This window comes from Ranitomeya variabilis, chromosome 2 (genome assembly GCF_051348905.1).
Source record: "Ranitomeya variabilis isolate aRanVar5 chromosome 2, aRanVar5.hap1, whole genome shotgun sequence".
Classification (NCBI taxonomy): Eukaryota; Metazoa; Chordata; class Amphibia; order Anura; family Dendrobatidae; genus Ranitomeya; species Ranitomeya variabilis.
The window spans coordinates 840573487-840598396 of record NC_135233.1 but is presented as its reverse complement, the minus strand read 5'-3'; the positions used below and the strand labels follow the sequence as shown (position 1 = coordinate 840598396).

Below are 24910 nucleotides of genomic sequence, written 5' to 3'. Positions count from 1 at the left end.
AAGTTCAAATCGCCCCCCCCTTTCACCCCATTGAAACATGACATGTGCCGCTAACAGCTGCGGGAGGAATCGCGATCCTCCCGCATCTGTTAACCCGTTAAATGCCACTGTCAAACTCTGACAGCGGCATTTAACACATGCTTGCCAGAAATCCCGCCCATCGGCGCCTGTGTCACATGACCGTGGATCACCGATGGGTTGGCATAACCAGAGGTCTCCAGGAGACCTCTATGGTTGTCACTGCCGGATTGCTATGAGCGCCACCCGGTGGTCGGCGCTCATAGCAAGTGAGCATTTCTGCTGCATACAGGTGATCTGATCATTGCCTGCATGTAGCAGAGGTGATCGAGTTATGGCAGCTTCTAGCCTCCTATGGAGAATATTGAAGCATGCCAAAAGTAAAAAAAAAAAAAAAGGTTTTAAAAATATAAAAAAAATATATAAAAAGTTCAATTCGCCCCCCTTTTGTCCCATTAAAAATAATAAAAAAAAAAAAATCAAACATTCACATTTGGTATCGCTGGTTCAGAATCGGCCAATCAATATGAAAAAGAATTACCGTAATCGATCATTAAATGGTGCAACGAGAGAAAAAAAAAAGTCAAATCGCCAGAATAACGTTTTTTTTTGGTTCGCCACAACATTGCATTAAAATGCAATAACGGGCGATCAAAAGATTGTATCTGCTCCAAAATGGTATCATTAAAAAAAAATAAGCTCAGCACGCAAAAAATAAGCCCCCAACCCCAGATCATGAAAAATGGAGACACTATAAGTCAAAATTACGCAAATTTTTTTTTTTTAAACAAACTTTATTTTTTCACCACTTAAATAAAAAAGAACCTAGACATGTTTGGCATCTATAAACTCGTAATGACCTGGAGAATCATAATGGCTGGTCAGTTTTAGCATTTGGTGAACATGGTAAAAAAAAAGAAAATCCAAAAACAGTTGTGGAATTTCAAAAAACAAGCCCTAATATGGCCATATTGACGGAAAGATAAAATTATGGCTCTGGGAAGAAGGAGAGTAAAAAACAGAAATGCAAAAAACGAAAAAGGGCTCTGTCATGAAGTGGTTAAAGATGAAAGAATCATGACATAGCCCCTTACTCTGTCGCCTCATTGGGGGACACAGGACCATGGGTGTTATGCTGCTGTCCACTAGGAGGCGACACTATGCATAATCTGAAAAAGATTAACTGTGGCTCCTCCTGTGCAGTATACACCCCTGGACGGCATCAGCCTTCTCCAGTTTTTGCTTAGTGTCGCAAAGGAGGCACACCTAAAGATTTTTACTCCGTTTTACTCCGTTTCCCGTTTTCCGACGGGATTACAGATGAAGAAAAGAGGGTCTCCTGTGAGACCCCCGGCATGGCTCCTTCCTCGGCCCCCTATTATGGGGTGCCCAGTTGAAGTTGAGATGGCTATTCCCCATGCTGCTCCTTCCCCAACCTCTCGGGTGTTGGTTCGAAGTCGAGACCCCCCTCCTTCCCCAATTCCTTTTGGTTTCTGGGTTGAGGTCGAGGCGAGGATAAAGGCCCCTGAAGGTGTGTGACAAAAGCACCCTCCCTATCCCCCTCTGGGGGTATTAGGTTGAGACACCTCAGGTAAGGCCTGTACAGGCAGCATCCTACAGCTCCCAGCAATGGGCCAGCACACTGCGCCTGCATCCAGGGACCCCAGCCCAGCTGCGGGCTCCTGTTGGGGCTGGGGGGAGTGCAGGCAGGCATGGCACATACAGACACAGGGTTCCCTGCGTCCCTGTCTCTGTGGCAGCACCAGCTCTATACTGCCTCAGGGGGACCCCAGCCGGGCTCCCCCTTCCGCTTATAGCCCCACCGCCATCCTGCCTTCAAATCCGGAGGGGTCCGGTTCAGATCCGACCCCCTCCCGGACTTTCGCGCCGGCCTGGAGCCCTTCTGGGCCTCAGGCACCTAATTTAGGCCCCGGCTTCGGCCTAGCTGAAGCAGCAGCCTCCTCTCCGCCCCCCGGCCCGCCCCCCGGCCCGCCCCCCGGATGACAAATATGACACTCTACAGTGTCATACAAGGGGCGGATCGAGACAGAAAGGGCGGGTTTTTTATAGCCTTGCCGCCTTTTTCCAGCTCTCCGCCCCCTTCTCCTCCTCTCTCCTCTGTCTCTGCAGCCATTTTCGGCTGCAGATTAACCCTGCATCTCCCGGTCTGCAGGACCAGGCAGCCAGTCTCCGGGGGGCACAGGACTGTGGATTTTCGGCGCTGGACCTAGGGGTACACTGGTGGGGTAAGATCACAGCTGGGTTATCTTTACTCAGCTGTGAATCCATATTACCTATAAGGCTCCCCTGTAGGTTCTCTACCCCTGTAAGGTCCATCTGCTGGCAGCACTTCTGCACTCTGTGCACTATGCCGGGCTCAAGGTCTAAGAGAACCAGGCAGAACTGCTATTATGCATTCTGCACAGCCTGCGGGACCGCTCTCCCCAGTAGCAGCACGTACCCGCATTGTCAGAACTGTATACAAACTACTGTGTCACAGCCTCAAGAAGCCCCTGCCAATGCCTCGGTGTCTAATGCCACACCGGAATGGGCTACTCAGTTATCGCAATCTATGACGCAGTCTATAGATAACCTAACTTCCACATTGCTTCAGGCTCTGCAGGGTCATGCCCCGGCTATGACCGTTACCCAACAACGGGAGAGCTTGACTCAGGAACAAGATGCCCCTGGCACATCCACGTCTAGGTCAGGACGCAAGCGGATCCATAGATCAAGTCCATCTGCGTCATCCCATAGCACACGGTCATCCCCCTCTAGGGAGAGACACCCGTTGCTCCAGGTCATCTAGACCGTCCCATTCCAGGGACAGACAATGCAGATCTCCGCAATCCCCAACCAGAGAAGGCCTCCTCCCCAGCTCACCCAGCAGGGGACGCCTCAGTGATACACAGAATTCGGAAGGCATCTGCGACTCTGACTCAGACAGAGAAACTGAGGGTTCCCTGATCCCAATCCCTCCTAGCAATACAGCGCTAGTTGAGAACATAATATCGTCCATCCATCGGGTGCTGGACATTTCTGATCCGCCACCAGAGGCCCCAGAACATCAGATTTCCTTTGAAGGACCTCTGAAGCCGCCTAAGGTTTTTTCTAACCACCCAGAGTTTAAGGCGATCCTTAAAAAAACAGCTCTCACAGCCTGAGAAAAAATTCGCTAATCGCAAATATCTGGAGGCGAGGTACCCCTTCCCACAGAAGGACACCAAGGAATGGACAGATCCACCTGAAGTGGATCCCCCAGTCTCCAGGCTAGCAGCACAGACCCTCCTTTCACTGCCAGATAGCTCAACCCTAAGGGACGCAGCAGACCGGCAGGTAGAACGCATGGCTCGTTCAATTTTCGAGGCTGCAGGGGCATCCCTGGCTCCCGCGTTCGCCTCAGTTTGGGCTGCCAAGGCCATCCTGGCCTGGGCAAACAATTTACAAGCCTTCCAAGCATCCGCTCCTGAACTGTCGGACCAAGCGGTTCAAATTGCTGTTGTAGCAGATTACATGCTCCATGCAGCTCTGCATTCAGCAAGGGGAGTCGCGGGGATAGCATCAAACGCCATCACGATTCGGCGTATCCTCTGGCTGCGGGAATGGAAAGCGGACGCAGCCTCAAAGAAGTCCCTCACGCACCTCCCCTACCTCAGTGGGAGACTTTTCGGTGAACAGTTGGACACTATGATATCCAACGCCACAGGGGGTAAGAGTACTTCTCTTCCCCAACTGAAACCTAAACGCACTTACAAGAAGCGTAACCAAACTCGATTCCGATCCTTTCGGAATTCCTCCGGCTGGTCCGTCTCGCGTCCAGTACAAAATCGTAACCGTTCCCCACGCAGGGACAACTCACGATCGACGCAAAGGTCGGACAAGACCTGGCAGTCAAAAGCAGGCCAGTCTAAGCCCAGAGGAGGAAAATATCAGACCTTCTCCTCCTCATGACTCACGGACTCCGGAAGACACCACACCAGTAGGCGGCCGACTTTTGCTCTTTCATCAAGTCTGGCTGCCTATTACAGAAGACAGGTGGGTCACGGAACTAGTGTCTTCCGGATACAAAATAGACTTCACCTCCAACCCACCGGACCGGTTCTTCCTCTCTGTCCCCCCAAAACCGCCAGCCAAGGCTCGAGCCTACCACCAAGCGGTCTCCTCGCTTTGTCAATCAGGAGTCATAGTACCGGTACCCACGACCGACCGTTTCCGAGGGTTCTACTCCAATCTGTTCGTAGTTCCCAAGAAAGGAGGCAGTGTACGGCCCATACTAGACCTAAAACAGCTCAACAAATATGTACGGGTCCGTCATTTCCGCATGGAGTCCCTTCGGTCCATCATTGCGTCCATGGAGAAGGGAGAATATCTCGCCTCCATAGACATACAAGACGCATACCTGCATATACCCATTGCACCTGCCCATCAGAGGTTTCTCAGGTTCGCAATAGGCCAGGACCACTACCAATTCGTGGCTCTCCCCTTTGGACTCGCCACGGCTCCCAGAGTGTTCACCAAGGTCATGGCAGCCACCATGGACGTCCTGCACTCCAGAGGCATAGTAGTCGTTCCATACCTGGACGATCTACTCATCAAGGCTCCCACCTTCAAGGACTGCGAGCTCAGCGTCTCAATCACAACCGATACTCTCAGTCGCATGGGCTGGTTAATCAACCTACAAAAGTCATCACCAACCCCGAGTCAGTCCCTGACCTTCCTGGGAATGTTATTCAACACCTCCAGGGGTCTAGTGCTCCTTCCCAAGGACAAGGCACTGGCTCTCCGACTAGCAGTTCGCACCCTCCTCCGCAAACCCCCTCGATCTCTCCGGTTTGCCATGAGAGTTCTCGGCAAGATGGCAGCGGCAATAGAAGCTGTCCCATTTGCCCAGTTTCACCTCAGACCTCTCCAACTAGCCATTCTCAAGTCCTGGGACCGGAATCCTTTTTCTCTCGACAGGGAGTTCCAGCTAACGTCGTCAACCAGGAGGTCCCTGCACTGGTGGCTCAAGCCAACCTCGCTAGCAAAGGGGAAATCCTTTCTCTCAGGTCAATGGAAGGTCCTGACCACCGACGCGAGCCTGACGGGTTGGGGTGCGGTGCACCTACACCACAGGGCACAGGGCAAATGGTCCCCAGCGGAAGCGACCATGCCCATCAACATCCTGGAAATTCGTGCCATCCTACTGGCATTGAGGGCCTTCCATCACTTACTGGCAGCCTCTCACATCAGGATACAGTCGGACAATGCCACGGCTGTGGCATATGTGAATCATCAAGGGGGGACCCGCAGTACCCAGGCGATGCGGGAAGTGTCACATATCCTCCGCTGGGCGGAGGACACAGGGTCGGTTCTTTCGGCGGTCCACATTCCGGGTGTGGACAACTGGGAAGCAGACTTCCTCAGCCGACAAGGAATAGACTCGGGAGAGTGGTCTCTCCATCCCGAAATTTTTCAACAGATCTGTCTCCGCTGGGGGACCCCGGATGTGGACCTAATGGCATCCCATTTCAATGCCAAGGTCTCCAACTTCATTGCCAGAACACACGATCCGCGGTCGCTCGGAGCAGACGCTCTGGTTCAGGACTGGACCCAGTTCCAGCTTCTGTACATTTTTCCACCTCTCCCCCTGATATCCAGAGTGGTGAGGAAGATCAAACAAGAGGGAGTTCCAACCATCCTCATTGCACCAGACTGGCCCAGACGCACATGGTACGCCGACATCGTACAACTCACAGCAGACGCCCCTTGGCGTCTCCCCGACCGCCACGATCTTCTATCACAAGGGCCATTCTACCACCAGAACTCAGGGGCTCTCAATTTGACGGCGTGGCCCTTGAGACCTGGGTTCTAACCCAGGCAGGGCTCTCGGCAGATGTCATTGGAACCATGATCAGAGCACGGAAACCAGCCTCTGCCAAGATTTATTACCGTACCTGGAAAGCTTTCTTTACCTGGTGCGAATCTCGTGGCCAGATCCCACTCCCTTATTCCATACCCAAAGTACTTGGTTTTCTCCAATCGGGTCTGGAGGCCAGGCTGTCCTTGGGCTCGCTTAAGAGCCAGGTGTCAGCCCTCTCAGTGCTTTTCCAAAGGCGCATTGCTACCAAGCCGCAAGTAAGGACTTTCCTTCAGGGGGTTTCCCGATTGGTTCCCCCCTACAGACGACCACTAGAAACGTGGGACCTCAACCTGGTCCTGACAGCATTGCAGGAACCACCCTTCGAACCTCTTAAGGAGGTCCCGCTCCGCCTTCTTTCCCAGAAGGTGGTTTTCCTGGTGGCAATCACCTCGCTACGCAGGGTGTCTGAACTGACAGCACTTTCCTGCAGACGGCCTTTCCTGGCATTTCACCAGGACAAGGTAGTTCTTCGTACGGTCCCATCCTTCCTCCCGAAGGTTGTGTCCGACTTCCACCTCAATGAGGAAATTTCACTACCATCCCTTTGTCCGGTTCCGGTTCATAGAGTGGAGAAGGCTCTGCATACGCTTGACCTTGTCAGGGCTTTGCGTATATACGTGTCTAGGACTGCGTCCTTCCGGAGGTCTGATTCCCTTTTCCTCCTTCCGGAAGGCGGCCACAAGGGTATGCCAGCTTCCAAAGCTACTCTTGCCAGGTGGATCAAATCCACCATACAAGAGGCGTATCGCCTTAAGAATTCTCCTCTTCCAGCCGGCATTACGGCACACTCTACACGGGCGGTAGGGGCCTCCTGGGCCATTTGGCACCAGGCTTCGGCACAACAAGTGTGTAAGGCGGCCACTTGGACTAGCTTACACACGTTTACTAAACACTACAGGGTTCATACCCAGTCCTCAGCGGACGCGAGCCTGGGTAGACGTGTCCTGCAGGCGGCGGTGCCCTAAGTGTACGGGCCTGTCTGCACAATATTCGTCCATTGCTTCCCACCCAGGGACTGCTTTAGGACGTCCCATGGTCCTGTGTCCCCCAATGAGGCGACAGAGTAAAGGAGATTTTTGTGTACTCACCGTAAAATCTCTTTCTCTTAGCCTCTAATTGGGGGACACAGCTCCCACCCTGTTGCCCTTTCCGGGCTGTTGTAACTGTTGAGTTCTCATATTGTTTCTTGAGCTCGTACATAGTTGCCTTCTTACAGGCATAATTATGTTATTCATGTTACGTTCCTCCTACTGCTTTTGCACAAAACTGGAGAAGGCTGATGCCGTCCAGGGGTGTATACTGCACAGGAGGAGCCACAGTTAATCTTTTTCAGATTATGCATAGTGTCGCCTCCTAGTGGACAGCAGCATAACACCCATGGTCCTGTGTCCCCCAATTAGAGGCTAAGAGAAAGAGATTTTACGGTGAGTACACAAAAATCTCCTTTTCTCACCTGACCTAATCCCTATTGAGAACTTGTGTGTCCTTTTAAGACTAAGTGCACACGTTGCAGAATTGCCACGGAAATTTCTGCGGCAATTCTGCAGCTCCTGCCGCGGGTATATCGCATGCGGAATTGGCATGCATATTCCCGCAGAAAACTAGCGTTTTGCAAGCATAATTAGCTTGCAGAATGCTAGCGTTTTCCAAGCGATCTGTAGCATATCTTGGAAAACTGATTAACAGGTTGGTCACACTTGTCAAACATAGTGTTTGACAAGTGTGACCAACTTTTTACTATTGATGCTGCCTGTGCCGCATCAATAGTAAAAGATAGAATGTTAAAAATGGAGCACCCCCACAGTCGCAGGGCCGAGGGGTACCCGGTACCGGGCCTCTGTCTCAGTTCTGGGATTGTCACGGTGGCTAGACCCGGTCCGTGACCCTGCTAAGGGGCGTCCAATGAAAGTTGAGAGTGATGATGTGTAGTGCAGGTTGCGATGAATAAGGAGGACACAGGGTTGCAGTCTCTTTACTTCTTTACTGAAGGCTTCAAGATCCTCAGTCCAGAGTACGGTTAACAGGGCTGTCTGAGACCGGCCGGTCCGATGGCACCTCCAGAGTTCCCTTTGCAGGTGGACATCTGTGCCTTCCTTCTAGCGCCTGTGTGTTGTAGTCCTTCCCTGCTCAGCACCACGGGATAGTCCTCACAACTGTTGTGTCTGTTTCTGATGTTCCCTCACAACTGATTCTGATGTTCTTCTCCGTCCCCCAGATGATATGGCTAGGACGCACCCGTATGACGGGTAGGCCTGGAGTTCTTCGGGGACCCTAGAGTCGCCCCTCTCCACAGGTTGCCCCCTATGTCTTCTTAGGTGATTTAGGTGAGACAGCCCGCCTATAACTGACTGTCCTGCCGTAGGTTTGAAGTAAGGCTTGGAGCTCAATACTTCCTCGGCGTTCCGGCCACCGGCTACGCGCCTCAGTAGGATGTTGCCTCGATCTTACAGCACGACTCCTACTGGTGTTTTCTCCTTGTTGCTTCGATCTCGTTTCTCACTCTTCACAATAAACCTCGCTTCTTGTCCTTTCTTGGGGTACCGCCGCAATGAAGTGCAGGCGCGGTCCCGTAACGTTCTTTCCTGTTCGCTAGGCCTCTGTCAGGATCCCACCCCTGACAGGGACCCCCCTGAATCTTCCCCTGCAACACCCTCTGCCACAGGATGTTGCCTGGTTCCAACCCAGTCAGCTTTCTGTCTAACTTCCTATCTAACCCCCAGTTTTACCAGACTGTGAGGAGTGGCCTAATGCATAGTGCCCTTTGCTCCCCCTAGAGGCCAGACTATAAAGTGTATTGGTGTCTGTGATGCCTGGTCAGATGAACTCCTTCAGTGCCATCAGACGTACCATAGCCCCCCTTAGTGGCGGAGCAACGGTACTGCAACGACCAGGACTCTGGGGCGCTGCAAAAATAATAAAAAAAAATGGTTATACTCACCTTCCGCAAACAGCCGATCTCCTCAGCGGCTTCCGTTCCTATAGATGCTGTGTGCAGGACCTTCGATGCCGTTACGGTCACGTGACCGCGACGGCATTGCGGACATGTGACCGCGACGTCATCGCGGGTCCTTCACACACACCATCTATAGGAACGGAAGCGGCCACATGCACCGCTGAGAGGCGGGAAGACTCCAGGGCCAGCAGAGGGTGAGTATATCACGATTTTTTATTTTAATTCTTTTTTTTTTTAACAATTATATGGTGCCCAGTCCGTGGAGGAGAGTCTCCTCTCCTCCACCCTGGGTACCAACCGCACATGATCTGCTTACTTCCCGCATGGTGGGCATAGCCCCATGCGGGAAGTAAGCAGATCAATGCATTCCTAGGTGTGCGGAATCCCCGCGATTCCGCAAATTTAATGAACATGCTGCTTGTTTTTCTGCAATGCGATTCCGCTCAGGAAAAAAATGCAGCATGTGCACAAAAAATGCGGATTGCATTCTATTAAATAGGATGCTTAATGTGAGCGTTTTTTTTGCGGTTTTATAGCGTTTTTATAGCGAAAAAATGCGAAAAAAACCGCGAAAAATCTGCTACGTGTGCACACAGCCTAAAACGGAAGATTTTCGGTGAAGAAAACGGTGACCTCCCTGAGCAGTGTCTAGGTGGCTGTGGTTGGTGCTGCCCAAAAAGTTGATTGTCAACAGAATAAGAAACTAACAAACTCCATGGATGGAAGGCTTATGAATGTTATTGAAAAGAAGGGTGGCAATATTGGTTATTTAGTTTTTTTTAATGTCAGATGTTTTTCTTACCACATTTTGATTTGTTTGGTTATTATAATTACTTTAACAGATGTAAATGTTGCTACTACAGTGTTATATTTTCATTTATTTGCTTAATAATTCTGCACACATAGATATTCTCCCGAGAAAGACAAAACTGCACTTTTACTTTCCTAGATATTCAGGGTTATTAACCTTTTGGGTTGACAAGCAGCAATGTAATTGGTCAATAATACAGTTTATCATCAAAAATCCATATTGCCTAAAAGTTGTGCACACAGGGTAGTGTCCCCTGAGTTGAGAACGAACAGGAATTTCTGGATTAAATGCAGGTTGTGCAGGATTTTCTCCCACAAAGCTGTGTCCAGCTCCTCCGGCTCTATAACAAGATGCTGGCAGATCGGACCGTATGTATAATATGACAGGCTCATTTGTACTTCAGCTCCAAGATGGCCTGCCGGCAGCAAAGGAGACTTAACCCCTTTTTTTTACAGTCTAGTTGTGCCATATATATTGCCACATAGTAGTGAATGGGATTCGTAAAATGCTGAGTCCATATATTGTTTTAACAAAAGTATTTCAACGCTCCGGTATTGATGGGCTGTCGTTAGGATGAATATATGATTGGTTGGGTCCATCAACTGGCACTCCACCAATCGGTGGATTAATGCCGCTGCCATGTTCTGGCAGTCGCTGTGACCCAGTCATGGATAGCTAGTCACAGCATACAATTTACAGATTTTGGACCCTTCTTAAAAATGTATGGAACACCTAGTTACGTTCCATACAGTAGAGCGTCTCTCTCTCTCTATGACGTTCTATGTCATCCAATAATAAATACCATTGCAGAGTATTTTTCTTCAATACTTTATTTATGAAACGTAAGAAATTGCACTACAAATACGTGATGTCAAACGATCCATCGCCAGTTTCACCTAAGTAAAATCCCTACATTCCAACATGTTCATGGCTCCGTTTCAGCCAAGTTCTGCAGAGTCCAGCCATTAGGGTCATCCCATATGTGCCTATAGCAATGTTTGGTAAAGGAGTCAACCCCAAAACATTGCAACAAGTGCAGATGGAGTGTCCTGCGGCATCCAGGCAGAACATGGCTTAATGACTGATTTCATGTCAGGGAAACTAGTGATGGATCATTTTGCATCCTGTATTTGTACTCCAATTTTTCAAGTTTTCTATATAAAGAGGTATTGAAGAAAAACACTCTGTACCAGCATTTATTGTAGCCAGGCACAGCTCCTTACATTCTGTAGTGGCTGTGTCTGGTACTGCAGTTTCTGCAGTCCAATTCCAGCACAGCCGCTACAGAATGTACAGTATTGAGCCTTGGCAAGAATTAGAAGACATGCATCTAATTTCTGTGAAATAAATCTGCTCTCTTCACATTGCATTGGCAATGTGTGCTGCCGTCTTCACTGCGAGTCCATAGATTGCCATTAACCAGACAGTCCATAAGGTCCCCCTCATTGAAGCTTCAGACGCACACTAAAAAGTATTTTCTCAACTTTCTTGTGTAATACAGAATGATTATTAATGTACTGCCTTTAAACTGTGCAAAGTTTGATCTCCAGTGTGGTTTATAATGGCTTGTGTAGTAATACATTATTTTGATTGGATTTTTTGTTTTTCATATTATGAAGAATAGTTAGAGAACCTGTCACCAGGTTTTTCCCATATAAAGTACTGCTAGCACCTGTATGCCCTTATATACAGCATTCTCGATTGCTGTATATAAATCCCCAATGTGCTGTGCAGAACACAAAGACATTTTATTATACTCACCTGCAGCACGGTCACATTGGGGACTCATGTACAGAATTCGAGAATGCTGTATATATAAGGCTGTACAGGTGCTGGCAGTATTTTCTATGGTAAAAACCTTTGGTTCCCTTTTAATATCTGACAACGCGATCTCACACAGATGCTGATACAGTTATTCTGTATTCTGTAGTGTCTAAATCAGCAGTTGGAGAATCAGTGCTCTGAACTCACCGAGACTGTGCAGAAGGTAACCAACCAAAACCTCCAACTTGTGAGCCAACACCAGCAGGAGCTCAAGGTACCCAAATCCAGCATTACTTGACGGTTTAAAGCTCCATTCAGTTTCTTTTAGCTATTTGTTTTTTGCTATCTTTAATCCGACTACCAGGTATCACAAGACACTACGGCCAAAAAACTGCAGGAACAGGAAACCTTGCTGAGTATTGTCCAGACAAGCCTAAGTGGGGAAGTGCAGAAAATACTTAATGAGCGAAATCAGATGGAGAGAGAACTGTAAGCTACTCGCCTCTATATTATTAACACTGAGATTGATAAGTAAAATTAGTGCTGAGAAGTGATATTGGTTTTGCCTATAGTAATCAGTAAGATTTATTGTGCCACTCACCCCTGCATGACGTCAGTGGTGCTCCTGGATTGGCTTCGACAATTGCTTGCCTGGATATATGCCGGCAGGTATCATTCACCTATCCTATTCATTAGAATAGGACTCATACACAATACCTGCCGGCTGTGCACATGTCCTGGCAGGCACCTGTAGATGGAGTATAGCAGGGGAAATTTTTACATTTCATTTTCAAAGTTACACTTCAGTGGGTTTTTTGTTTTGTTTTTTGCTTTTTACTATGTGTAACTCACAACTATTGGAGATTATTGGGATTCTGAAATGATGATCCAGAGTTAACCTCTTCCCGACACAGCCGTCATCTGCTGGCAAAGATGCAAAGTCAGGGAGCCTGCATATGATATAACTGTAAGGGATTAAAGGAGTATTTCCACATTACAAATGAATGACATATTCCTGGGATATGATCATCCCTTTATAAACAGTGGGGGTACAAGTTATAGTGACACTATCCAGCTCTCTAGAGATGAATAGGGGGGTGTTTGTCTTGCTCTCATACAGCTCTACTGAAAGTATGGTAGATGTCAGACCCACACAAACATTATTTTTATAACCTGTCTGATTTCACTGGTTTTAAAAGTAAGAAAAGGGGATTATCAGTCTTTGCTGCAACATTTCTTGTCAGTTACTGTATATTGCAAAATACTAGTGATCATGAACAATTGCTGTTTGGCCTGGGACAATTCATGAAGTGCCATGGCTTCCATTACTACCTATATGCTGATGACACTCAAATCTACCTCTATGGCCCAGATATCACCTCTTTGCTGTCCAGAATCCCAGGGTGTCTCTCAGCCATATCCTCCTTCTCCTTCTCTCGCATCCTAAAACTCTGAACTCATCATCTTTCCTCCATCTCGCCTAACTCCCATACCCTATCTATCGCCATTAATGACATCTCGCTCTCTGCAGTACCAGAAGTTCGATGCCTTAGAGTTACGGTACCTTTTTAGTGCATGCCCTCATCATCTCCCGACTTGACTACTGTAATGTCCTCCTCTGTGGCCTCCCTGTTAACACTCCCACACCTCTCAAGTCTGTCGTTAATTCTGCTGCTCGACTAAAGGCCCCGTCTCACATAGCGAGATCGCTAGCGAGATCGCTGCTGAGTCACAAGTTTTGTGACGCAACAGCGACCTCCATAGCGATCTCGCTATGTGTGACACGTACCAGCGATCAGGCCCCTGCTGTGAGATCGCTGGTCGTGTCGGAATGGCCTGGACCTTTTTTTGGTCGTTGAGGCCCCGCTGACATCGCTGAATCGGTGTGTGTGACACCGATCCAGCGATGTCTTCACTGGTAACCAGGGTAAACATCGGGTTACTAAGCGCAGGGCCGCGCTTAGTAACCCGATGTTTACCCTGGTTACCAGCGTAAATGTAAAAAAAAACAAACAGTACATACTCGCCTTTCGGTGTCCAGGTCCCTTGCCGTCTGCTTCCTGCTCTGACTGAGCCGCTGTACAGTGAGAAGTGAGAGCACAGCAGTGACGTCACCGCTGTGATCTGCTCTCACTGTACGGCCGGATCTCAGTCAGAGCAGGAAGCAGACGGCAAGGGACCTGGACACCGAAAGGCGAGTATGTAGTGTTTTTTTTTTTTTACATGTACGCTGGTAACCAGGGTAAACATCGGGTTACTAAGCGCGGCCCTGCGCTTAGTAACCCGATGTTTACCCTGGTTACCCGGGTGCTGCAGGGGGACTTCGGCATCGTTGAAGACAGTTTCAACGATGCCGAAGTCGTTCCCCTGATCGTTGGTCGCTGGAGAGAGCTGTCTGTGTGACAGCTCCCCAGCGACCACACAGCGACTTACCAACGATCACGGCCAGGTCGTATCGCTGGTCGTGATCGTTGGTAAATCGTTTAGTGAGACGGGGCCTTAATCCACCTCTTACAACACTACCCCTCTGCTTCCCCCCTCTGCAAATCCCTTCATTAGCTCCCAATTCCCCAGTGTATCCAGTTCAAACTGCTAACACTGACTTACAAAGCCATCTATAACCTGTCTCATCCGTATATCTTCAAAGTAGTCTATTGATATCTACCAGCACGCAACCTCCGGTCCTCCCAAGACCTCCCTTTCCCCTCCTCACGCATAGGTTCCTCTCTTAATCGCCTCCAAGATTTCTCTCGAGCTGGGATGTGGAGTCTGTTGGTGTCAATTTTGGTGGAGTCTGTATAAAATTGACCAACTCTGACTCCGGAAATATATAATAAATTGGGTACAGTAGTACAATGCAGAATGTGCTGTAGATTGTTCCATCAAAAATTTGGAAAAGTTATGAAATGTCTTCTAAATGTCTGTTCTATTCCTGATCTAATGAACTCAGCTTATAGGAGAGATGAATCTATGCTGCACTTTATGTACATGCTCACTAGTGAGGCAGTGCTGTCGAGTCATGAAATCGGAGTTGGAGTCGGGAGTCAGGGCAGGGCCTTCTCCCCTCTTTACCAATCTGTCATTCTTAGTGTGTTCACTTTAGGCTTCTTTCACACTTCAGTCGTTTGGCGTCAGTCACTTCCGACAAAGTGACGGATCGACGGATCCGTCACAATTGTTGAGAAAACGGATGTAACGGATCAGTTTTTTTGACGGATCCGTTACTCGGGGGTTGTATATACTTTTTGGAGCATGCGCAATTGAAAAAACGGATTGAGGCGACGGATCCGTCGAAATGACGGTCGCGACGGATCCGTCGCCCATAGGTGCCCATTCTATAAAATGACGGACGCGACGGATCCGTCGCGATCCGCCATTTCAACGCAGACAAAAAACGTTGCAATGACCGTCAATGTCTAGATGACGTCCGCCAAATTTTGACGGATCCGTCGCATGACGGATGGAACGGACGACCATCCGTCACAATCCGTCGCTAATGCAAGTCTATGGGGAAAATAACATCTGTCACAAAAAATGACGGATCCGTTTTTTGAGGAAAATGACGGTTTTAGACTGACGCCAAACAACTGAAGTGTGAAAGAGGCCTTAGTTTCTATTTGTATGTAACTCTCATTCATGTACAGTACAACACCATGGAATCAATGGTACTCTAAAAATAAATAGTAAAGTCGATTCGCATGACCTCATCCATTAGCCAGATTAATCTGTGGCCACTGGACAGGAGTCAGGAGAACCACTTCTATCTGACGGCATCCGCGACTTTTGTTCTGATTAGCCATGGATGGCATAAGGTAAGAGGCAGTTCTCATGGCTCATGCCCAGCGGCCACAAATTACTCACGTGTCCCATCTGGGTCATGCAATTTAAATTTCACCAACTCTACTATCTAATTTTCAGAGAAACACTCCGTACAGAGAACATCAAATTTAAAGAAAAAGCGAAAGATACAGAGAAGGAAAACGCGGTCAAAATGGAAATGCAAGAAAACACCATTGCTAGTCTGAGAGCTGATCTGGACTCTGCACTTCAGAATAAGACTGTTTTAGAAAATGAAAAGATGATGCTACAGGAGGAGGTATCACACTGTAAAATCTGTCTCACTTCTATTAATCGCATTGTTTTGTGTTGCTTAGCAGACAGTGTACATAACACCTGAGATAATGAGGTGTAACAGATATTTTGAGATATCATTTGACATCTTATTTTGGATCATATTTGCTAACTGTTCATGTTAAAGAAGTTGTCCACTACTATAACCTTTTTTTTTTTTTTTCATAAATCTTGCTATTATGTGCCACTGAAAACATCTACTGTGTTTATTTTAGCAATATTACCTTTTATCATGCTGTAGCAGCCCACTTTAGTGCTGGATTCAGCTCTCATGGGGTTAATCGACAACTTCCTTTCTCCTGAGTCATTGTGCTCTAATACTACAAGTTCCATGATGCATTGCACTGCTACTAAGCCTGAACCTAGCACACCCTCTCCAAAACACACCCAACCCCTCCCTCCTCTCCCTCCTCTAGCTTCAAACAGATTTGTGATGTCATTTCTGTCCAACCTCCTCTTTTACATTTGTCCAACCCACACTCCATTACACACAGATAGAGGGATAGATAGATAGATACAGATATATGTCTATTTCCATAGATATGTCCATATCCATGTTTCTAAACCCCTTCACCCCTGCAGCTTTTTTGTTTTCGTTTATCGCTCCCCTTCTATCCAGAGCCATAATTTTTCCGTCAATATGGCCATGTGAGGGATTATCTTTTGCGGGACAAGTTCTACTTTTGAACGACACCATTGGTTTTACCATGTCGTGTAGCAGAAAATGTGAAAAAAATTCAAAGTGCAATGAAATGGCAAAAAAAGTGCAATCCCACACTTGTTTTTTGCTTGGCTTTTTTGCTAGGTTCCCTAAATGCTCAGGCTGTGAGCACACGTTGTGGATTTGATTGCAGATCCGCAGCGTTTTTTGCCGCACTGAATTGCATCAAATCCGCAGTGTAGTGCACAACCATTGTAAGTCTATGGGAGCCGCAGACTTGTTGTGCACATGCTGCGGAAAAGGCTGCACCGGAACGCAGCTTTTTTTTCTCGCAGCATGTCACTTCTTTTGTGCGGAACTGCAGCGTTTCTGCACCTTTAGGCTATGTGCACACTTTGCGGTGTGCTCTGCAGGTTCTCCCGCAGCGGAATTGATAAATCTGCAGGGCAAAACCGCTGCGGTTATCCCTGCAGATTTATCGCGGTTTGTTCCGCTATTTCCGCTGCGGGTTTCCGCCTATACTATTGATGCTGCATATGCAGCATCAATAGTAATGTAAAAAATAATAAAAATTGGCTATACTCACCCTCTGACGTCGCGATCTCCTCGGCGCTGCACCCGGCGGTCCAGTTCCAAAGATGCTGTGCCGAGAAGGACCTTCGTGACGTCACGGTCATGTGACCCAGGCGTCATCAAGGTCATGTGACCGCGACGTCACCACAGGTCCTGCTCGCACACCAACCCTGATACCGGACGGCCGTGTGCAGCGCTGAGAGGTGAGTATAGCATCATTTTTTATTTTAATTCTTTTTTTTTACACTATTTATGCTTCCCAGGGCCTGTAGGAGAGTCTCCTCTCCTCCACCCCGGGTAGCAACCGCACATGATCTGCTTACTTCCCGCATCGTGGGCATAGCCCCATGCGGGAAGTAAGCGGTTCAATGCATTCCTATGGGTGCAGAATCGCTGCGATTCTGCACAAAGAAGTGACATGCTGCGGGTTTTAAACCGCTGCGTTTCTGCGCGGTTTTTCCCGCAGCATGTGCACAGCGGTTTGCGGTTTCCATAGGGTTTATATGTTAATGTAAACGCAATGGAAACTGCTGCGGACCCGCAGCATCAAAATCGCCGCGGATCCGCGGTAAAAACCGCTATGTGTGAACATGGCCTTAGACTTTCATTGAGTCGGGCACATCCGCCGCAAAACCGCAGATGTAAAAAAGATCTGCAGTTTTGCTGCGGATGTGGGTCCGAGAAACGCAGCAGCTCGGGAGGATGGAAGTGTGTGGGCGGTGACGGTGTGCGTCTATGTGTGGGCGGGCGGGGTCTGCGGGCTGTTCGGATGTGTACTGCGCTGTGCGGGACTGTTCAGGTGTGTGCGGGGTCTGTGGGCTGTTCGAATGTGTGCGGGGCTGTGGGGGGGGGTCTTTTGGGGTGTGTGTGCAGGCATCATCCAATGGAACTACAAGTACGCAGCATCCAATCTGCAGCTCATTCGGATGTAATCCGGACAGTGGACACACACCCTACGCTATCCATACATCTATCAATAGATATATCTATCCAGACACATCTACAGATAGATATATGAATAGATAGATGTATGCATCTATAGATCTATCTATATGTAGATCTGTCTATCCATTTCATCTATCATCTATCTGTCTATCTGTGTGTTTAAAGGAGTGTGGGTTGGACAAATGTAAAAGAGGAGGTTGGACAATAATGACATCACAAATCTTTTTTTTTTTGTTCAATAATACATCTTTATTTACCTTTCAAAAACGCACCAAAACGCCTAAAAACCGCGCAAAAACCGCAACAAAAGCGAATTAAAAAATGCATCAAAACCGTGCAAAAAACTGCATAAAAAATGCATCAAAACTGAAAAAAATCGCATCAAAACCGCACCATAATTGCATCAACACTGCACCAAAAACTGCATCAAAACTGTGCAAAAACCGCACCAAAATCGCACCAAAAACTCCATCAAAACCACACCAAAACCACACTAAGAACTGCATCAAAACCGCACCAAGAACTGCATCAAAACCGCACCAAAAACTGCATCAATACCGCACCAAAACTGCAAACTGCACCAAAACTGCAAAACTGCACCAGGTTTTGATGCAGTTTTTGGTGCAGTTTTGATGCAGTTTTTGGTGCAGTTTTGATGCTTTTTTTGGTGCGGTTTATGCGCGGTTTTAATGCCGTTTTTGGAAATAAGTAAATAAACGGAAAATGTGCATGATTTGAATGGAAACATGCATGAAAAAACGGATTCCAAGGCCGGATTCATCATTTCACAGCTCAGTTTCATAGTTTTTTTGCCGCAAAAAAACGCAGGCGTTTATTTGCGGCAAAAAAATGCATTGCTGTCTATGTAAACGCATGCGTTTTTATAGAAAAAAACAGAAAAAAACACTGAAACACCACCCACCACCATCAGGGTGATAAAGGGATCCAAACCCTAACCCTACCCCTAACCGTTTAATGAACATTTTCTGACATAGTGCCACGATATTTCAGTGCCACGTATGTAAGTGCCACGTATGTAAGTGCCACGTATATAAGTGCCACGTATGTAAGTGCCACGTATGTAAGTGCCACGTATGTAAGTGCCACGTATGTAAGTGCCACGTATTTAAGTACCACGTGACACGTATTTCAGTGCCACGGATTTAAGTGCCACCTATGTAAGTGCCACGTATTTCAGTGCCACGGATTTAAGTGCCACCTATGTAAGTGCCACGTATTTTAGTGCCACGTATTTCAGTGCCACGGATTTAAGTGCCACGTATGTAAGTGCCACGTATTTCAGTGTCACGTATTAAAGTGCCACGTATTTCTGTCACGTTTACGGTTAGGGTTAGGGTTGATGTCACCGCTCTATAGGACCCTCAGTGACACACTGACAGGAGGCAATGGCTCCTGCAGTGTATCACTGAGATTACTAAAGTTCACTGGTCTCACTTTATGGCAAAAAGCTGCGTGGGAACTTTCTCATACAGCATGCCATAAAGTGAGACTAGGGACTATTTTCTCACAGGGGCGTAGGAATACATTGTGGGGAATACATTGTGGAAGGATACCTTCCTCCCCTCATTGTCTTCCTGGAGCCCCTGGTGAGTGGTTGCATCAGCAGATGCTCCAGCTCTCCACGGGAGATCGTCGAGGGACACTCGCTTTAATTGGATTTCTGCGGATCAGGGAGTATAGTGTTTGTTTATTATTTTAATATTTTTTTACAGATGACAATGGCTTCGGGGATCAAAGTGACAAGTGATGGTGAGTATGTAATCTATGTTTAATGTACTGTATGTCTATATGTATGTATGTATGTAATGTATGTATGTATGTACTGTATGTATGTACTGTATGTATGTACTGTATGCGCATGTCGTCGCATGCCGCATGTCGTCGCATGGCGCATGTCGTCGCATGATGCATGTAGTTGCATGGCGCATGTCGTCGCATGGTGCATGTCGTCGCATGCTGCATGTCACATGTCATCGCATGCTGCATGTCGCATGTTGTCGCATGGCGCATGTCATCGCATGGCGCATGTCGTCGCATGGCGCATGTCATTGCATGGCGCATGTCATTGCATGGTACATGTCGCATGCCGTCGCATGGCGCATGTTGCCGCATGGTGAGTGTCGTTGCATGGTGCATGTCGCCGCATGTCGCATGTTGTCGCATGGCGCATGTCATCGCATGGCGCATGTCGTCCCATGGCGCATGTCGTCCCATGGCGCATGTCATTGCATGGTACATGTCGCATGCCGTCGCATGGCGCATGTTGCGTGTCGCCGCATGGTGCATGTTGTCGCATGGCGAGTGTCGTCGCATGTCGTGTGTTGTATGTATGTATGTATGTATGTACTGTATATGTGTATTTTTTATTTTTTTTTTACATTCAACACATTAGCCGGATGATGGGACTACTACTGTCCCATCATTGGCTAATGTGTCACTCACTGCCACTGTAGCAGGCAGAGCCCGATGGGACTTGTTGTCCCATCGGACGATGCCTGCACACAGAGACACACACACACACACACACACACACACACACACACACACACACACACACGCGCGCCGGCGACCGCACATGGCCGGGGACCGGGACCGCACAGCACCGGCGCCCGGGACCGCACAGCACCGGCGCCCGGGACCGCACAGCCCCGGGGACCGGGACCGCACAGCACCGGCGCCCGGGACCGCACAGCCCCGGGGACCGGGACCGCACAGCACCGGCGCTCGGGACCGCACAGCCCCGGGGACCGGGACCGCACAGCACCGGCGCTCGGGACCGCAAAGCGCCGGCGACCGCACATCGCCGGCGCCCGGGACCGCACAGCACCGGCGCCCGCCCGCACATCCCTGCCTAGCCCCGCCCGCCCCCAGCACAGCCCCGCAGGCAGCCTCAGCCCCGCCCACAGCCCAGTCACTCTTTGAGTGACTGCTCTCTGTGGAGCCTGGGGACACGCCTGCTACTGACGTCACGTCAATTTCCAGAGTCTGGAAATTGACGTGACGTCGGCGGAAATGAGCGGCGGCTGAAGCCTGGGGGTCACGTGACCCGGACTCAGGCACCAGCATAGCGCCGCTCACAGGCGAAAACGGCTAAAGAAGGTATTTACACAAATCATCAGGGGCCCCGGGGGGATACATAGGGGGGTTAATTGAAAGTAGTGGACAACCCCTTTAATTTAATGGGGAAAAGGGGAAGAAGTCATTGCCAGACATTTGGCAGTGCTACAGTGCCAAAAAAAAAAATATTCATACCCTGTGAACGTTTCCACATTACACCCACAAACTTTAATTGATTTACTTGAGATTTTATGTGATACAGCCACACAAAGTAGCAAGTATTTGTGATGTTTAAATTTTAAAATATATTTTAAAAATATAAATCTGAAAATTGTGACATGCATTTGTATTCAGCCCCCTATAGTCTGAAGACCCTAAAAAAAAACCATAAGTTACCAAATGCCTATAGAAGTCACTTGATTATTAAATTGAGTCCACCTGTGTGTAATTTATTCTCAGTATAACTACAGCTAATCTGAGGTTTGATTGAGCACATTAGGGATCAAACAGCATAATGCAAACCAAGGAACACACCAGACAAGTCAGGGATAACGTTGTAGAGAAGAGTAAAGCAGGGTTAGGTTATAAATAAAAAAAAAAAAAAAAAAAAAATAGCCCAAGCACTGAACATATCATAGATAGTGATGAGCGGGTATACTCGTTGCTCGGGTTTTTGTTGACACAGCTGCATGATTTATGGCTGCTAGACAGGCTGAATACAGGTGGGGATTCCCTAGCAACCAGGCAACCCCACATGTACTCAGGCTGGCTAACAGCCATAAATCATGCAGCTGTGTCAACAAAAACGAAATCTCCGAACACTAACAAATACTCAGAGATCACCCAAGCGTGCTCCGGAAAACCCGAGCAACGAGTATACTTGCTCATCACTAACCATGGACCATTGTTCAATCCATCATACAAAAATGGAAGGAGTGTAGCACAACTGCAAACCTACCAAGACATGTCTGTCCACCTAAACTGACATCCCAAGCAAATAGAGCCCTAATTAGAGAAACAACCAAAAAGCCCATTGTCACTCTGGAGGAGCTGCAGAGATCCACAGCTCAGGTTGTCCACAAGACAACTATTAGTCATATACTCCACAAATCTGGCCTTTATGCAAGAGTGATGACAAGAAAGACATTTTTAAAAGCAAGCCATAAGAAGTCCCATTTGCAGTTTGTAAAAAGTCATGTAGGGGACACAGCTACCATGTGCAAAATGTGCTCTGGTCAGATAAGACCAAAGTAGAACTTTTTGTGCTAAATACAAAAGGTTGTGTGTGGCGGAAAACTAACGCTGCACATTACCCTAAAACACCATTCACACTGTTAAACATGGTGGTAACATCATGCTGTGGGGATGTTTTTCTTCAGCAGGGACAGAAAAGCTGGTCAGACTTGATGGAAAGATAGATGGAGCTAAATACAGGGTAATTGTGAAGGAAAACCTGTTAGAGGCTGCAAAAGACTTGAGACTGGAGCATAGGCTCGCATTCTAGCAGGAACAGTATAATAAACATACTGCCAGTCCGATGTGCCATTTAATTTCTCTCTTCTCTAATGTGATCGCACATCAGAGGAGAGAGAAATAAGGTCCCTGATTCCTTCCCCCCCCCCCGGTACCCTGCTGCTCCCCCCTCCCCATGGGCGCTGCCATCTTCCCCCGGGAAGAAAATGGCCCACCGAGATCTGCCGGCTGGCACCCAGCAAATCTCAAGGTCTTGCTGCTGGGGGTAGCCGAGACCCCAGAGAACCGTGTAGCGGCGACCACAAAAAAAAAAAAGTCCGATGTGCCATTAAATTTCTCTCTCCTCTGATGTGATTGCACATCAGAGGAGAGAGAAATAGGGTCCCCGATTTACCCCCCCCCCCCCCCCCCCGGTACTTCCTGGTGCTCCTTGGCCCTCCTGCTTTCCCCCGTGGGCACCGCCATCTTCATCCGGCAAGAAAATGGCAGGCGCATGCGCAGTGCGCCCACCGAGATCTGCCGGACGGCACCCGGCAACAGTAGGAAGATTTTTCCTATTGGTTCATTTTGGTCACTGTGATAGACCCTGTCACAGTGATCAAAGTAAAAAAAATAGTGAATTATCACCCCCTTGGTTAAGGGAAAAATAAGAACATAAAGAAAATGTATTTATTTCCATTAGGGTTAGAGTTGGGCTAAAGTTAGGGTTGGGGCTAATATTATGGTTAGAGTTGGGACTAGGGTTAGGATTAGGGTTAGGTTTGGGATTAGGGTTATGGTTAAGGTTGGGATTAGGGTTGGGGTTAGGATTAGGGTTCTGATTAGGGTTAGGTTTGGTATTAGGGTTAGGTTTGGGATTAGGGTTAGGGTTGGGATTAGGGTTAGGGGTGTGGTTAGGGTTATGGTTAGGGTTGGGATTAGGGTTAGGGGTGTATTGGGGTTAGGGTTGGGGTTAGGGGTGTGTTGGGGGTAGGGTTGTGATTAGGGTTGTGATTAGGGTTAGGGTTGTGATTAGGATTATGGTTAGGTTTGGGATTAGGGTTAGGGGTGTATTAGGGTTGGAGTTAGAATTGGGGGGGTTTCCACTGTTTAGGTACATCAGGAGGTCTCCAAACGCGACATGGTTCCACCATTGATTCCAACCAATTTTGCTTTGAAAATGTCAAATGGTGCTCCCTCCCTTTTGAGCCCTGCCGTGCGCCCGAGCAGTGGTTTACCCCCAGATATGAGGCTTCAGTTTACTCAGGACAAATTTGACAACAACTTTTGGGGTCGAGTTTCTCCTGTTACCCTTGGGGAAAAAAAATGGGGGCTAAAAAATCATTTTTGTGGGAAAAAAAATAGTTTTGTTTTATTTTCAAGGCTCTGCGTTATAAACTTCTGCGAAGCACTTGGGCGTTCAAAGTGCTCACCACACATCTAGATAAGCTGCTTGGGGGGGTCTAGTGTCCAAATTGGGGTCACTTTTGGGGGGGGTTTCTACTGTTTAGGCACATCAAGGGCTCTGCAAACGCAACATGATGCCCGCAGACCATTCCATCAAAGTCTGCATTCCAAAACTGCGCTCCCTCCCTTCCGAGCTCTGCCATGCGCCCAAACAGTGGTCACCCCCCACATATGGGGTATCAGCGTACTCAGGACAAATTGCACAACAACTTTCATGGTCCAATTTCTCCTGTTACTCTAGTGAAAGTAAAAATTTGGGGGTGAAAAGATCATTTTTGTTGAAAAAAAATCAGATTTTTTATTTTCACGGCTCTACGTTATAAACTTCTGTGAAGCAGTTGGGGGTTCATAATGTTCACCACACATCTAGATAAGCTCCTTGGGGGTCTAGATTCCAAAATGGTGTCACTTGTGGGGGGTTTCTACTGTTTAGGCACATCAGGGGCTCTGCAAACGCAACATGACGCCCGCAGACCATTCCATCAAAGTCTGCATTCCAAAATGGTGCTCCTTCCCTTCCGAGCCCCGATGTGTGCCCAAACATTGTTCCCTCCCCACATATGGGGTATCGGCGTACTCAGGACATACTGGACAACAACTTTTGGGGTCCAATTTCTTCTGTTACCCTTGTGAAAATAATAAATTGCGGGCTAAAGAATAATTTTTGAGGAAAAATTATTTTTTATTTTCACGGCTCTGCGTTATAAACTTCTGTGAAGCACTTGGGGGTTTAAAGTGCTCACCACACATCTAGATAATTTCCTTGGGGGGGTCTAGTTTCCAAAATGGCATCATTTGTGGGGGGTTTCCACTGTTTAGGCACTTCAGGGGCTCTCCAGACGCGACATGGCGTCCGATCTCAATTCCAGCCAATTTTGCATTGAAAAAGTCAAACGGCGCTTCTTCTATTCAGAGCTCTGCCGTGTGCCCAAACAGTGGTTTACCCCCACATATGGGGTATCGGCGTATTCAGGAGAAATGGCGCAACACATTTTGTGGTTCATTCTCTCTTTTTACACTTGTGAAAATAAAAAAATTAGTTCTGAAGTAAAATGTTTGTAAAAAAAAAAAAAAAAGTTAAATGTTAATTGCTTCCTTCCACCTTGCTTCAGTTCTTGTGAAGCACGTAAAGGGTTAATAAACTTATTGAATGTG

General features: G+C 47.9%; 1 protein-coding gene across 6 annotated transcripts in view; it reads left to right on the top strand.

The window, feature by feature from the left end:
• CCDC150 (coiled-coil domain containing 150) overlaps positions 1–24910 on the top strand; it is a 200571-nt gene that overhangs the window by 79736 nt on the left and 95925 nt on the right. For all 6 annotated transcript variants that reach the window (XM_077290128.1, XM_077290129.1, XM_077290130.1 and 3 more), the window contains exons 10-12: positions 11615–11722; positions 11813–11937; positions 15367–15544. In XM_077290128.1, the coding sequence (XP_077146243.1) occupies positions 11615–11722; positions 11813–11937; positions 15367–15544 (411 nt within the window). The remainder of the gene's footprint in view (positions 1–11614; positions 11723–11812; positions 11938–15366; positions 15545–24910) is intronic.